This window comes from Daktulosphaira vitifoliae, unplaced genomic scaffold (assembly GCF_025091365.1).
Source record: "Daktulosphaira vitifoliae isolate Bord-2020 unplaced genomic scaffold, ASM2509136v1 Scaffold_1, whole genome shotgun sequence".
NCBI classification, from domain to species: domain Eukaryota; kingdom Metazoa; phylum Arthropoda; class Insecta; order Hemiptera; family Phylloxeridae; genus Daktulosphaira; species Daktulosphaira vitifoliae.
Genome location: NW_026099572.1, coordinates 14,242,933 through 14,259,223, shown reverse-complemented (window position 1 = coordinate 14,259,223; position 16,291 = coordinate 14,242,933). Strand labels below are relative to the sequence as shown.

The 16,291-nt window shown below is 29.0% G+C and overlaps 1 protein-coding gene across 4 annotated transcripts in view; it reads right to left on the bottom strand.

The window, feature by feature from the left end:
- Positions 1 to 13,287, bottom strand: part of LOC126894345 (uncharacterized) — a 16,994-nt gene extending 3,707 nt beyond the window's left edge. The window contains exons 1-7 of one of the 4 annotated variants that reach the window (XM_050665286.1): positions 12,973 to 13,287; positions 10,848 to 11,179; positions 8,557 to 8,800; positions 8,222 to 8,490; positions 7,754 to 7,962; positions 1,731 to 1,810; positions 1,569 to 1,641 (exon numbers count right to left, since the gene is read on the bottom strand). In XM_050665286.1, the coding sequence (XP_050521243.1) occupies positions 1,569 to 1,641; positions 1,731 to 1,810; positions 7,754 to 7,962; positions 8,222 to 8,490; positions 8,557 to 8,800; positions 10,848 to 10,997 (1,025 nt within the window). In that variant the 5' untranslated portion in view covers positions 10,998 to 11,179; positions 12,973 to 13,287. Of the gene's footprint in view, positions 1 to 1,568; positions 1,642 to 1,730; positions 1,811 to 7,753; positions 7,963 to 8,221; positions 8,491 to 8,556; positions 8,801 to 10,847; positions 11,180 to 11,247; positions 12,036 to 12,972 lie in introns of those variants that run through there. The other 3 variants (XM_050665283.1, XM_050665284.1, XM_050665287.1) reach the window with 3 other exon arrangements.
- Between the last annotated feature and the right edge of the window lie 3,004 nt (positions 13,288 to 16,291).

Genomic DNA, 16,291 nt, shown 5'->3' with positions numbered 1-16,291 from the left:
TTTTTTCACTTTTTTTTCTTAAAACTTCCATAACTTTTTGAAAAATCAACAAATCAACATAATTTTTTTTTATACTAAAACCTTAGATATTTCCCTTTCATTTGATATCATTTTTTTGAAAATCTAACACTTAACCTGCTCATCGGGGGGGATTTAAAATAGCAACTTTTTTACAAAAACTAACTTTTTCAACTTAATTTTTGAAAATGTTCCGGAAATACTGCGTCCTTTAAATATATATAAAATTAAAGCTTATTTTATGTACTACAAAATGAAAAAAAAAAATTTGTCCCGACACTTTTTCTTCTACATTTAAACGGCTGCCGTAGTTAAAAAAACGCTATTTTTGTGTTAAAATTTTCGATTTTCGATTTTAAATTTTCAACTTAAAAGTGCTATAACTTTTCGAATAATGTAATTATCAGCACAAATTTTTTTTTTCTAAATACATTATAAGTATATCTTTCATTTGACATACTTTTTATTAAAATTGGACAATATTCCCATATATAGGGGGCGTTCAAAACTTGAAATATTGTATAAAAAATAGAACTTTTTCAACTTAACTTTTAAAAGTGTTCCGGGAATACTGCGTCCTTTAAACATATATAAAATTAAAGCTTATTTTATGTACTACAAAATGAAAAAAAAAATTTGTCCCGACACTTTTTCTTCTACATTTAAACGGCTGCCGTAGTTAAAAAAACACTATTTTTGTGTTAAAATTTTCGATTTTCGATTTTAAATTTTCAACTTAAAAATGCTATAACTTTTTGAAAAATGTATATATCAGCACAAATTTTTTTTTTCTAAATACATTATAAGTACATCTTTCATTTGACATACTTTTTATTAAAATTGCACAATTTTCCCATATATAGGGGGCGTTCAAAACTTGAAATATTGTATAAAAAATAGAACTTTTTCAACTTAACTTTTAAAAGTGTTCCGGGAATACTGCGTCCTTTAAACATATATAAAATTAAAGCTTATTTTATGTACTACAAAAAAAAAAAAAAATTTATCCCGACGGACCTATCTTCTATGCACAATTGGCTACCGTATTCAAAAATATGCTATTTTTCTATTAAAATTCTAGGTTTTGTATTTTATTTTATTTTAAAATATCTTATTAGGAGAATATATTGACTTTCATGAATATTATATAATTTAATTGACATAGAATAAAGGTCATAAGACATAAGAAATTAAACTTATTAAATTTTTTTTACTTTTTTATTTTCATACTTAATTTAATAATTATAATTAGTATTTATTCATATATTATATTTTAAAATTAAAGAACTACTAATTAGGATATAATCAAAGAAATAAGAGTTTATGTTGCTTTTGCAATAATCTACCAATTTCTCTAAATAAAACACTATCTACAGATTTGCATCGAAGCGTTTCTTATGATAGTGATTTTAATCACTGTGAGATATCATCTATACTTGTCATATCTATGCCTTGTCTACACTGTGCCTAGACCCCACTATGCTACCGTTTTTTTTTTACTATTAAAAACTTAATGTAATATGAATACAAAAAAAAATTGATAAACTTACGTTTCTGCTTTTAAGGCCTTTTGTTTTTCTTCTTGCTCACGCTTATTTTTTTCAGTTATTTTTTTCAAAGGAACTTAAGTAAAACAATTTAATTCACAATTATTACACGAGGAATATAATCTTCAATGTCTAATAAAACTGTTTATGGCATAGAATACTCACATTTGTCCTGTAAAATCTTAGGATTTTCGACATACTCTGGTTTAATCATTTCTAACATCCATCTATCTTCTGGACATTCCCTAAATATAAAATAAAATTGTTAAAAACAAATTGTAAAGAGAAATATTTTTATATTAATTCTTAAAAATGTTATACATTTTTTTTTAATTTTAATTTTTTTAGCTTTTATTATGAAAATATTATAGCTCGACAATTACATAAGAATTAGATAATATAATGTTAATTAGCGTTGTGAATTACAAGAATAATGGGTGTTAGTTAGTATAATAAAAGTAAAGTATATGCAATAAATTATAATATATAATAAAGAAGTTTAATAGTACAACCAGCGCTCAATATAAAAGAAATGATCGCAGTAATCACGGGAATAGAATGGGAATTTAGTACAACAGAGGGAATAAAATTGGAAATTCCATTGGATTCTAAAAATTTTATAAGCAGGCACCTATTAGACGCCAAGGAGGAGCAATTCAATAAATAGTGAGAAAAATCTCCGAGGACTTCATCCTAATATAAATGGCAAAAGGGAACATAGTTCAGGTTTAGTCTGTAAGCGAATGCTGGTAAAAGGCTATGACCCAGTCTGAGTCGTGAAAAGCTTGAAATGATATTGCGAGTAAGATCTAGTTGATGGAACCACGGAATTTTGGAAGGGCTAGGTACAATGGATCGATGCCATTGGGCAAAGCTGTTAGGGAAAAAAGACCACTTAGTGAGCCATTCTTCCATTAGAGTAGATCTAAACTAATGTTGAGTATCAGAATAAGGGAGGAGAAAAGAAGGATAACATAGGAAATATGATGCGCATTTAGCCAGAGAATCAGCGAACTCGTTACCGTGGATCCCGACATGGCTAGGGACCCAATGGAATTGAACTTCTTTACCAGAGGTTAAAATTTTGTGGAGGAGTGCTCTAATTGAATTATAGGGGAAGTTTGAGAATCAAAAGGGTTAGAATTAATAGCAAGAAGACAAGCCTATGAATCTGAGCAGATGAAAAAAGAGGTATCAAGAGAAATAGAAATGTAGCGAAGTGCATTGGCAATATCAATGCATTTGGTAATAAAAGAGGAATAAAGGGGATGCAGGTTGGTGGAAAAGGAGATATTAAGACTTGGTATGTAGTAAGCACAGCCAGTTTTGACTAATGAGGCAGACCCATCAGTAATAATTAGAGGAGAGTTGGGAAAGTTTGTAGAAATATAGTGAGAGAATAAATTATTAATAATGGATAAATAAAGGGATTGAATGTTATAAGGTGAGTAGCCTAGGAAATTAGTTAGAACATGAACGGAAGGAGTTATAATTAATGCCTCGTAAGGGAAGTCATAGGAAGACAACTATAGGACTTCTGGATATGAATAGTGAGAGGAGAAAGTGAAGAACATATAGTGATGAAGTAAGGATAGGAAGAGATTTGCAGAGTTGGTGAACGGTTTTAAAAAGATTAAATATTGAAGGTTTAGGACAGGAAATAGATTTTAGGAGAAATTTTCCAGCTAAGCGACGGCTTCTAATTTTGATAGGAGGACAACAGCATTCAATTTCAAAGCTGGGAAAAGGAGTAGAAGGAAGGGCGCCTAAAATTGAGCGGAAGCAAGAAGCCATTACTGAAATAAGCTTATTACGGTGACAAAAGGATGAAGAAGAGAAAAGAAAGGAACAGTAATCAACCTTAGCGCGAATAATAGAGTTAAAAATTAATAAAAGGGGTGGGATCCCTAAGATGTCTCGGTAATACAACGGAGAAAATTAGACCAGCGCGATGCAAAGGAAAAAAGGAACTGGAAAAGAGGAACCCATCTTAACTTGGGTATCTAAGTTAAGTCCTAAGTAAGAGTATTGGAGAGGGTATTAAATGAGCATATAAAGTGACTATAGGGATAGATAAAGGTATATGTTTTCTGGTAAAAATAATAAATTGACTCTTTTCAGGAGCTGAGGTAAAGTAAGAAGAGAGAAGGTTTTGGTGGAGTATGGACAAGGAGTCGTTGAGATTAGCTACAGAGTGATTTATCCGAAGAAAAAAGGACAATATCATCAGCATAAAAGAGGGATGAGAAACCGTGAGAGGAGAGGTCATTAATGATAGTGCTTATATATATATATATATTGAAAAGAATGGGGCTAGGAGAGCTTCCTTGTGGAAGCTCACGAAAAGAAGAACGAGAAACAGAAACCTCGGAAGGGGTGGAGAAGTGTAGGAAGCGATGAGAAAAAGTGAGGAAATTAAAATTACAAAGAGAAGTGAGTAGTTCAATAGCGTTTAANATTAAAATTACAAAGAGAAGTGGGTAGTTCAATAGCGTTTAAGCGTTTTAAAATAGTACGAATATGAACTGAGTCGAATGCGGCTTTGATATCTATAAATATTGCTGGAAGGAATTTTTTTTTTGCAAAAGGACTCATATATGGGTTCTATAAAGGAAGACAGACACTCCATAGAGCCTCAGCTTCTTCTAAACCCCAATAGGTTATTCGGGATAAGATTATTTTTTTACAGAGAGACGAGGAGAGGGCAATAGGTCGAAAAGCAGGAGGGAAAGAATTAGGTTTGGGGATAGGAATTTATTTAAGATTCATTTAAGAAAACTGGGCGACAATTAATGCAGTTTTTAAATTTTTTGGCAGTGAGCCAAAGCTCCTGAATAGATGTAGAGGGATTAAGGGAAGAACAAAATGAATTCCAAGCATTTTTTTTAGCATATTTTTGAGTGCGAGCGGTGGAAGATCTTATACGTTGATGAGCAAGAAAGTCAGAAATAGAACCGGAGGATTTGTACTGACGAAAAGAAACGGAGCGTTCCTTAACAGCGGCCATACATGTAGAGTTCCACCAAATAGGGGCAGGAGGAAAATTTTTTTTGGAAGTTTTGAGAATAGGTATAGAGGCATCGCAAATTTCAGTAGAATAGAAGTAAAGGAATCATAATCTGATAACGGAGCAGAAGAAAAACAAAAGTTGGACAAATAAGCAGCGATGTAGGCAGAATATAAGCGCCAGTCAGCTTTGAAGAAATTGAATTTACGTGAGGAAAAGAAGGGAGAAGGGTCAACTGTGTGATTAGTTAGGCTTGGTGTATAGGAGATAATAATAGGAAAGTGGTTGCTACTGTAAGTACAGTCTAGAACGGTCCAAGATAAAGACCAGGATAGAGAAGGAGACGAAATCGATATATCAACGGCTGTGTCTTCATAAGGAGGACGATTTGCAAGAGTCGGAGGGCCATTGTTAATAATACTTAGACCAAATGAGGAGATTGAAGAGAAAATTATATTACCACGATGATTACTGTCAATGGAGTCCAATGCGGGATGAAGCCCATTGATGTCGCCCCCTAAGATGGAGTTAGGAAAAATTAGACTGAAAATAGAAATTATGATATTCAAAGGAGGGTTGGATGAGGGGGGTATATATGGACCAATGAGAAATAGGTGAAGTAGAGTTAAAAATGGCGGCAATACCAACCAAATCAATAGAATGATTACGTAAAGATCAAATAAGATTGTCATTGATAGTAATCAGAGTAATTTGTATAAGCTGATGAGCTGCAATGGCGACACCACCGTAACCATTGTGTCTATCGGCTCATAATGTATTAAAATTAGGAAGGGAAAATGGCGATTGGGTAATAGTCACGTTTCAGATATAAGAGCAAAGGAGCATTTATGAATAGATAAAATATTAACAATGTCGTTGGCATGTGGAGTGATACTCCTAGTGTTCCATTGGAGAACGTTAAAGGAAGGAATAGAGCTGTTAGAATAGGTAGAATTATTCCTGAGTATCATCAGTGTCAGATTCACAAGGTTTGGATTTAAGGAGAGATGATTCAATAATAAGGATTCTAAGCGATTCTTAGCAATTCTAAGGAAGATAATGAATTAGGATTTTAAATAAGTGAATGGGAAAGTTGATCTATAAAAGAGGGAATCCAAACATTGTTATAATGATGAGAAGAGTTAATAGAGGCCATGTAATTTAAAAAATGACCCTTAGGGAAAGAGGAAACCCCTGGTTAAGAGGTTGAGAAAATGGAAGTTGGGAGAAAGACTTATTATTATTATTTATTTTTGTTATTCATATTTTTTAATTTATGTGTTGAAGGAGGAAGTAAGGGGAAGGGAATACTATCGGTGTTATTGGAAGGATGATGAGGGCTAGGAATTCACATGTTGTATATTTTTGGTAGTATCATTACAAACACTATTTTTATTTACCATACTGGCATAAGAAAAAGCAGGGTTGACGATACCAGAGCATTTAATTTGAGCAGCTTCAGAATAAGACATGTTGTTGGTGGCTATAATTTTTTTTATGTCCTTTTGATTGGTCCATTCGGTGCAGGAGCGATCAGTTGAGGGGTGGTTCAATTTACAGAATATACATGAGGGTGGGGAGGTTGCTTTGTTTGGGCATGTAGAAGCATTATGATCTGTCAGACCACAGTGGCCACAGCGTTCTTTGCTGCGGCAGAATTTTTGAGTGTATCCAAATCGAAGACATTTGGCATTTGACGGGACTGTGTTCACTTGGAGAAATGTCGAAAATAACCTTGTAAATAGTTAGATGTTTGGGTAAGGACGGAGCCAAAAATTTCAATTCGACGTGTGGCAAGGGCACAAGTTGGTTGTCTCGCTTAGAGTTTAATCTTCTGAAAGAAGAAACTTTGACAGAGGACTCACGGCCATCCCAGAAATCACTATCCAAAACATTGGTGTCTAAACGGATAATACCTAAACTATATAAAAGAGTGCTTCGAATAGAGGTGATTAATCCATTTTCAGAGTGGTAAGACGAGATAAGAAAATAATTGACATTGGAGACTGGTATCGAAAGCAATTTTAACACGTTTAGAACTTAAAGGTTTGATGTTAAGAATGCCTTTAAATGATTTTGTGATAACTTTACCAAGTTTCACTGGATGTAAATTTCCTATATTATTGTCGGCTGTAGAAACTAACATATATAAAGGTCCGGAGTAATTATCTGGAAAGTATTAGAGTTGAGACCATTAGCTTATCAGAGACAACAATAGCCGGATCGACCTGCATGCAGTCATCCGGTGGAGAGAGCAATGAGGTGGTGGATGCGGTTTTGGATATTTTTGTTAGAGGACTACATGAAAACTTCGCTTTATTATTAATTGAACATTTCTTACCATAAACTAAAAGATTTTCAACCGAAGATGATTGTCTATGTAACGCGAGCGATTGAGGCCAATTTTGAGGGGTAGAACGCCCCCCCCCATCGGGGCCTGATTAGACATAACCAGAGCAAAATATATAAATAAACAAACTATAGTGTTTGTAAGATAAATAACCAATTACAAAAACTACTGGGCAACAATGTGGATAGGCGCTCGATGTGCGATAAGACATCTGTACTTTATTAAAACATTGCTATTTTTGGAAAAATAACAGAACAAGAAAAAGAAAAATATTAGAAATAAACTATTTAGCCTCTTAGCCTCCCACAATATTAATCCCCCTTCTGTAGCTAATACTCTTAATTCCCGTTCTTCCATTATAATTATTTCCATCATATCCTTCTTGAGGAGTTTCGGCTTTGTCATTTAATATCTAATTAGTTTATTATTATTATTTTTATATTGTAGTTATTCATTTATCTGTTTTTTTTCTCTCTTTCTTTCTTTCAATTAAAAATTTTAATTTAATAATTTTTCAGTTTGTCATTAAAGGCTCTGTTAACAATAATTTTAAATAATGTACTAATATAATACTAACAATTATTTCCGCATTTGTTGTACCGTTATAACATAGTACTATGACTGTTATACTTTTTATGTTTGCTTATAATTGTTGAGCTAAATAATATTTTAATAAAGGTTATTAAAAATATATATATATATATTAAGTTATTGACTTCTACATACATTAATTTATTTACTATTCACCATTACACATATTAATCAAAATGCAATTGTGAAATAAAACTTAGAAAAGATAATAATTGTTAAAAAATAATAAGTTTTACTTACATAATATGTTTTCCATTATTAACTTGTCTTAAAATTTTTATTTTCTCTGTTGGTATATCAAATAAACTTGCATCAACAACAACTGGCTTCATGCGTCCATATTCTTCTTCTATTTTTCCAATAACGTGAAAGACAAGTTCTTGAAAACCCTTAGATGAAACCTTATTAAGTTGTTCTAATGCATTCGCTAATGATCTGAAATATCTCCGCTATAAATTATAAAAACCAAAATAAATTAAACAAATACATGCAACTATTTTCTGGTACAAAATACAGCATAATATAAAATATCTCATATCTAAAACCTACATTAGCTGAATGAAAATTTGACATTAAAAAAAAAAAAAATAGATTTGAAATTCAATAACCTATACACTTATGAATAGTACCAAATAAACTAAATGAGTAATTGAAATAACATCAGGTCTTCTAGTTGTTATCAAAGACATGTTATACTTCAATACATACCAAGTAAGCCATATGATGATTAAAGCTGCGTAAATGATTAGGAAATGTACGAGGATCTCCCCGTTTATCACAAAGAGCACACATATATCTAGGTTCTTCATTTAACTCTGGTGGTATAAGTTCCAAAACAAATTCCAACCCAATTAATGGAATAAATATTGAATCGAGAGTTGCTTGAATTCGAGCTAAAACATTTTCAACTTCATCTTCCATACCCGGTGGAATAGGTTCACCAGATATCATAGAAGGTACACCAACACTTAAGCCAGCTAAATTTAGTCATCAAAAATTACTCTTTGATCTAAGATTAATTATCATTTAAATTTAATACTTACTTTCTGAACATGCTTTGATAAAATTTTTGGCAGGAAAGCAAGATTTTCCCATTTCTAATAAATGACTTTTGCTGACCAAGTGCTCTTCCAATAAGGACATAGACTGAACTTTGAATGGATAGCAAGCGTGACATGACCATGATCCTGTTGCTTCGTTGAGAGTTATTAAATAACCAGTAGTTCCATTGTCCAAATGTACAACAGTTGACAACAACTGCTCTTCACGAGATAACCCTGTAGGGGCCTATTAAAAATAAAACATGTGTTTTCAGCAACAAACGTAATAAAGAAATTAAAAATATTACAAGTTATACTTTTTTATGTAAATAAAAAAATATTAAATTTTACTAATATAATATTGATATATAAGTACCTACTTTAATTAAATTTAATACAATATATGTAGTATTAAGGTATATAACATTGAAGTACTAAAATAGTTTTTAAATTATTTATACACTATAATTAAAATGCTAGAATAAATGGTATAAGATCAAAAATGTTCAATATACTATAATGTTTTATAGTAGTATTCTTTTATTTCAATAATAATAAATTCTAAATTTAATCAATAGCTACACAGTTTTTATGTACTTATTAAATGTATTTTATGTTTCTAATTATACTAGATGTTTTTTTTATAAAACTGTTATGTCTAATTTGATGATATAATTTCTTTGCCAATTATGTATTTGGTGATGATAATCTTGATTAAAAATAGTATTGTAATTATTTTTAACCTGGTTGAACTCTATCTTGTTTTAATTATGTGCATTAAATAATTAAATATTGTTATTTAATACACATTGTTCTTGAAGACAGATTCATTTTTCAATATTTAAACAAGATGATTTTGATTCATTGACACATTTAAAAAATATTGTTTCCAGTCTTATCAAGCTACATTAAATAGTTCATTAAACTAGTACAATAAAATTAATAACAATCTGATTTATTTACATCACATATAAAAATAAATAACTTAATCCACTTAAATATTTAATGATCTTCATTGATATAGATAAAGAATTACTCACTCGCGAACAAAAAAAAAAACTAAGTTTGTCACTGTTATTTTATACTGAAATAATAACATAAATATAAATTTTCATAACAATACGTAAATTTAAAAAAAATTAAAGTGATGAACTTTCATTTATGAGCTTAACAAAAAATTGAATTATCATTTGATTACACCATACTTTGTTTAAGTATATGGATTATACTACTTTGTTAAAAAGTCAGTATTGTAAGGGAATATTGTTCATACAAAAGAAAAGATAGTAAACAAAAAACAAAAAAAATTTATATGAATAAATCTTATTTACTTATAAATCTTATATTACTTTTTTAATTTTTAAAAATCAATTTTTTCTCACTAAAAACAGTAATATAATAAAATAATTTACAAATATAATCATTAAATGTTTTTATTTTGACAATTAAATTCAGTAAAACTTGTAAAAGCTGCTAACAAATAAACTTAATTATCAGTTTATTAAGTTAGTAAAAAAGTTAATTTTATAGCTAGGTCCATAAAATGATCTAATACTATTTGTTATTTTAATAAATAAAAAAAATAAATATATATTGCTCTGTTACTATAAAGTGCAGTCATTTCACAATTTTGAAAATTAAAGTTATGTTAAAATTTTGTTGATTGAATAATTTTGAAATTTTTTAATTAATTTAAAATTCATTAAAAATCACTATAAACCCCTAAAACACAATTTTTAAATGCAGTGTTTCATTAAACATAATATTTATTTTTAAATTTAACACAATTTCTCAATATTTTACTGCACTTTTAAGAAGTATAGCAGGACATTAATTCTTAAAAAATTATCCAATAATCCAGTTATGACTTGCAAAAGTACTAATATTTTCATTAAACAATGAAACTTTAACTTTATCTTATGATTATTCATAAGTAAACTTCATACCTACACACACTAACAAAATGAATATCATTTAACTTTTAACAAGACAAATTTGTATTACTTACACTTATTACAAACAAAAAAACAAATAAATAAATGTGATTTTTTTTTCTATAAGCTTTAATGCAAATCTGAGAAGTTTATAATTATGTTTTTTTTTGTATGTAATGATATATCAACAATTTAAAATATTAAAACGAATTGCCAAATTTTTTTTTTTTTACTAATGGCTACTATCACTTATCAGCGACTAGTCATAAAATAACAGCAAATTGTTTGATTAAGTGTTTTTATATTAGATTATTTTTCAAATTAAAGTACCTGCTTCTTTACAATGAATAACAGCCTTACCTTATAAGACGAACGAACAGGTGGTGGAGATACAGTTTTAGTTGCCTTGGCAGGAATAAAAGGTTTACTGATAATAACATTTTCTTCTTCTTGAAAACCTGATTCAATATCAAAATCATTGAAGTTTTGAATATGACGATTCATAGACATAACGCGGCACAATCACTATTAAATCACACTATTTCTCTATGGTTCAATTAAAAATAAGACATGAAAATTAATCATGTATATGTAAATCACAGCACTTTAAAACAAAACTTTATCTAAAACGCAGGCTCTTCATAATATTCCAGTGTAAGAGATTGTCTTAAATTCTTGTTATACTAGAGCAACTGAAAAATAAGAAGAATTATTTACAATTTTTTTTCAAGTAAAATATTTAATAATAAGTCCAATTTACCGAAAGAAAAATATATTTGTACAGTCTGCATCATTCATTCTGAATTTATTAGAATTTAAATGACTGAATAATAAAAAATCAAAAAAATCCATATTCCAAGAAAATACTAAAGTAAAAAGTTTCTCGGTAACTTTCAACTATACATTAACTCATTATTTACATTATTTTTAAAGTTAACTAAACTTCAAATAGTTGTCAGGAGTCAGTGGTAGTCAACTAATATTGCCACGAAAGAGGATAGTGAACCTTTATTATAAAAATCATCATGTGTACTGTACCCATGATGATATACCCAGAGCCCCCATACTCCAAAGGTTTTATTACTTGTATTAATATATCAAGATGTAATTATGGACTATTAAATTTGCATAAATAAATTTTTTCTTATTAAACCTATTTTAAATATTTAATTTTTTTAAATAGTACACTATTTACCAATAGATATATAATATATAAGACTTAAAATTTAAACTATCAAATTTACAGGATTTATAATTTTAATGTATACAATATAAAGTTTTCAAAATATAAAATATATACAAGGAAAATGTTATAAAAATTTCTAAAAAGATATGTCAATAGGGAGATCTATTCTCATAATCCTTTCACTTTTTCCCATCATTCTCAGGTGTAGACAAAACTAAATTCAATATAGAAAAAAATATATTTTAAGACAAAAATTGATACATATTCAAGTTTTTACTTTTATTCCCATCAACAATATTTTTGTAGATAATCAGTTGATAGTTATATACAGTCTATACAGTATTTTTTTCTAGAAAAAATACTTTAAAACTATTTTTACAAATTAATAAGTTGATTAATGAATAAAATATATTTAAATTGTATTAAGCAAAAATTAACTGTTTATAGCAGAAGCCACAACAAAGATAACAAAATTTCAGTAGTAATATTTTAAAATCTTTAACTATTTATTGCAAAATAATTATATATGCTATATAGTATTTAAATCTTATTGTATGTTATGTATTGAATGCAAAAATTGCTATCTTTTAATAAGTTTAATACATACTTAGTATTGATAAGAAATAAATATTTTTTTAAACAAAGTTTTAAGTTTTATATTTATGAATTTAATTATTTTTTGGTATACTTGTATATTTACACTAAGGCATTAAAAAGAAAAATATATATTATATTTTTCTACAGATAAAATTATTTAAAAATTCACAAATATTATTCATACCAAAATATTAAATAAGTAAAAAGGTATTAGATAAAGCAAAAATAATACAAATTTCAACTTATTACTAAATTCTTATACAATTTTATACCAGTACTATGTACTAAAATAGTACAAATTAGCTACTACTTACCTTACAGCAAATTGATTATTAAATGAAATTAGAGAGTCAAATGTGTTCTTCAATGAATCTTAATAAAATTAATGCATACAGTCATGATAAAATTAGCTAACACATCAACATAAATATAAGTACTTGTGTTTAGAAAATGAAGCTGATAACTTGAATAGGTAAAATGCATGATTAATTCAAACTTTATTCTTATTTTTTTATTTATCATTATTTATTGACCAAACTGTGGTTATATAATTAATGCTTCTTGTTTTTAATACAATATATAAATAAAAGCAAAATATAGCCTTATATTAAAATAACAGAATAATAAGTGGTACCACTAATAATTATTAATAATATAAAATTCACAATATTAAATTATAAGCACTTTGTTATTATTTAGTACCTTTTTTTAGAAGCTGTGACTCTGAACATTCATTCTGATTGATAGTACACATATTACACAGTGAAGATATGCAAGTTGTTCAACTAAAATTTGCCTAGTTAATTTAGTGACTTCTGATAAAGTATAAAATTAAAGAAAAAAATACTATACAGAAATAATTAATTAATAGAAACAAAAAAAAAAGTAAGTTTCTTATTTTGGCCTGTGTAAGGTTGTAAAAAGAAAATTCGGGTAAGTATTTTAAATGATTTACGAAAACAATATCAATTATAATTTTTTAATTAATACATATTACATTATAATAGATTAGATACAATTAATAAATCTTATCATAACTAAGAGTACACTAGCATTAAAATACACTGTCACCTTTCAGTAAAGAATTAAATAATACTTCCAAGTAAAACATTATAGACATAATTTATATGATAACAATTATACCACGGTACTAGACAAAAAATATTTATTATTTTAATTTTTATATATAGTATATCTTATCTAAAACTAATGTTATCAATTAGGTTATTGCATAGAGTAATACCACGGTTAAGATAAAACTTATATGTGGTAATACTCTAAGGGTTTTGGCAGCGTTGCCAAACATACCATTAATATGGTGTTCATACCATTTTTACACCCATCGTACCAAAACAATATTTTATGGTACTATGAATCTTATTACATAATAGAACAAGGAAAAAAACGCTTTTCTGGGAAAATTACATTGCGTGCTCGAATTTTCAAAATTTTTTTCAATGAAAGCACTCGGTCACCAGACTCCGAGAAAATTATTGGCAAAGGTCAGAAGATATTTGCTGCTCGCCCGCGAGCGTTTTACAACTTAAGGTTTGAAATTTTCACCAGTCCCGACCAATGAAATATCTGCGATACGATAAAAAAATCAATTCAATCCGTTCACTTTTCTCCGTTTTACGTGTTTTTTTTCCCAAATCCATGCGCATGATTTTAATATCGGCATTTATTCATTTCTGCACATATGTTTATTGTGAACCTTAATTTGTGAAGTATGTATTTTTATGATTATTTAATTTTCTTTTTAATTTATAATTAATATATGTTGTTATTAATATTGTATGTTATTGTTATGAATAGATTGTATTAGTTACTAACTATCTTTTTTTTGATATTATGTTTGTTATTTTTATGTTATGTTTAGTTTATTAAGCTTATTTTTATTAAGATACTTGCAGACAATTTCTGTTAAATATATTTATAAATACAAATTTATTGATATATTTAATCATGTTTGTTGTTATTTATAACTTTTGCTTTATAATGTTTTTTTATACTGTTCAATTGTACTATTTTCGCTTTGAAGTTTTTTTTTATGTCCACGCTGAGTTTATATTAGGACACTATTTTGCATTTAGGCATAGCACTATATTTTATCAAGGAATGTTATATGTTATATATAAATTTCAAGACGGTTATAATTATATAAGAATGTACATTCATAATCAGAACAGTACAGTATTAATAATCTTATTTTTCTCATTTATGATGTATGAGTCTATGAGTTTACCGTAAAAATTGGGATCCATCTATGATAACTATGCTGTCCAACGTCAAATCACAGTTATAAATATTTTTATCAAAATTAAATTTTTTACATAGTCTCATGTATAATAACCTGTCAATTTTTTTTGTAATTATTCTATAATATAAACACAATTATTATAATTAAAAAAAAGTACTAGTATTATTGTAATAAAAGCGTGGGTGCTTTGTGCTATATTTTTCGTATATTGAGCGCCCGACGCTTTTATCACAATAATACTAGTACTTTTCGTTCATTATTGTTTTACGCTTATTTTAAAAATTATTTTTAACTTTTTAGTTCGATGTTCTTTAAAAGCGTGTTTTTTAGTTTTTTTAAACTATATTTATTTTTCACTTTTTAGTTACATGTTATGATAGTAGTTACTATCAATATCATGGTTGTAACGGGTAAAGGGGAATCAGGGTTCGATTCCGGAGAGGGAGTCTGAGAAACGGCTACCACATCCAAGGAAAGCAGCAGGCGCGCAACGTGGAGGTAGTGACGTAAAATGACGATACGGGAATCATCCTTTGTAATCGGAATAAATACCCTATATATCTCTTAATGAGAATAAAGCGTATTAATATATAAGTTTTAATAGTAAAAAAAATATATATATATATACATGTAAAGCGACTTAAGTACGTAAACGTATCATGCACGAGGTATAGCTGTGTTTTGTTGGCGGGCGGGGCGCGAGGCATATATGGCGGCAGCGGCGTCGGCTGTAGGGATATATAAATGAATATTAACATATACGTATATATAAATAATAATATATATATGTATATATATATTAATATTAGCGGCGATGGTAAGAATATATAATCTTCGCATAATATCGTGGCACTTTCGTTGGCGTCGACGACGCGATGTCCGGCGTGATCCTCGGGCGTCAAAAGGTTAGCAGCGTTGATGGCGACGGTGCGCGAGTGGAGATCGGTTTATTGACGTTGCCACTTTGACAACAGGAAGAATACTACGGTATCATTAGCGGCGGTACGTCGTCGGCCGTGCGGCACTTGCTGGACTTTGCACCGCGGCGTATAACGCGCGGTGTTGGTCAGTCAAATACTCAAAATTATACAGAAAAAAATAGTGTTGGCGCCGACTGGTGAGCGGGGTGGGGTGAATGCGTTACGACGGTCTAGTCTCAAGGTCATAGACGACGGCATACGCGACATAATAACACGTGCCGCGTGGAGTTACAAACTTACAACATACAAACAAAATACAAACAACATACAAAATACATGTGAAACTAATATAAGCGTGTTAATATTAATAATTTTTGTATATACCAGTAGTGTATTTAAGGGTGTTGGGATATGGGCCCCTTTAAAACAGCGCTACCAATATTTTATTAGGCAACATCTAAGAAATAAGGACTTAATGACTTTTTAGCTTCGATGCGAAGCTGAGAAGGTATTAGTTTTACTATGATGTGTATTTTTTTTTTTTTTTTTTTTTTTTTTGTGTCTGTTACCACTTTTTCTCAGCTCTCACCGAACCGATTTCTTTCAATGATACGTCAAAAGATCACAAATCGTATCTAGTCGAAGACATTACCCTCAAAAATTGGAAAAAATCCCTCGTTCCCCGTAAATAGGGGAAACCTCCAAAAAAATTACAAATTTAAAAATCGCTAATTTTTTCAATTTTTTTTCCTTAAAATTGCTATAAATTTTTTAATAATAACCAAATCAATATAATTTTATTTTATATAGATGCATGTTATCATTACCTTTCATTTGGTAT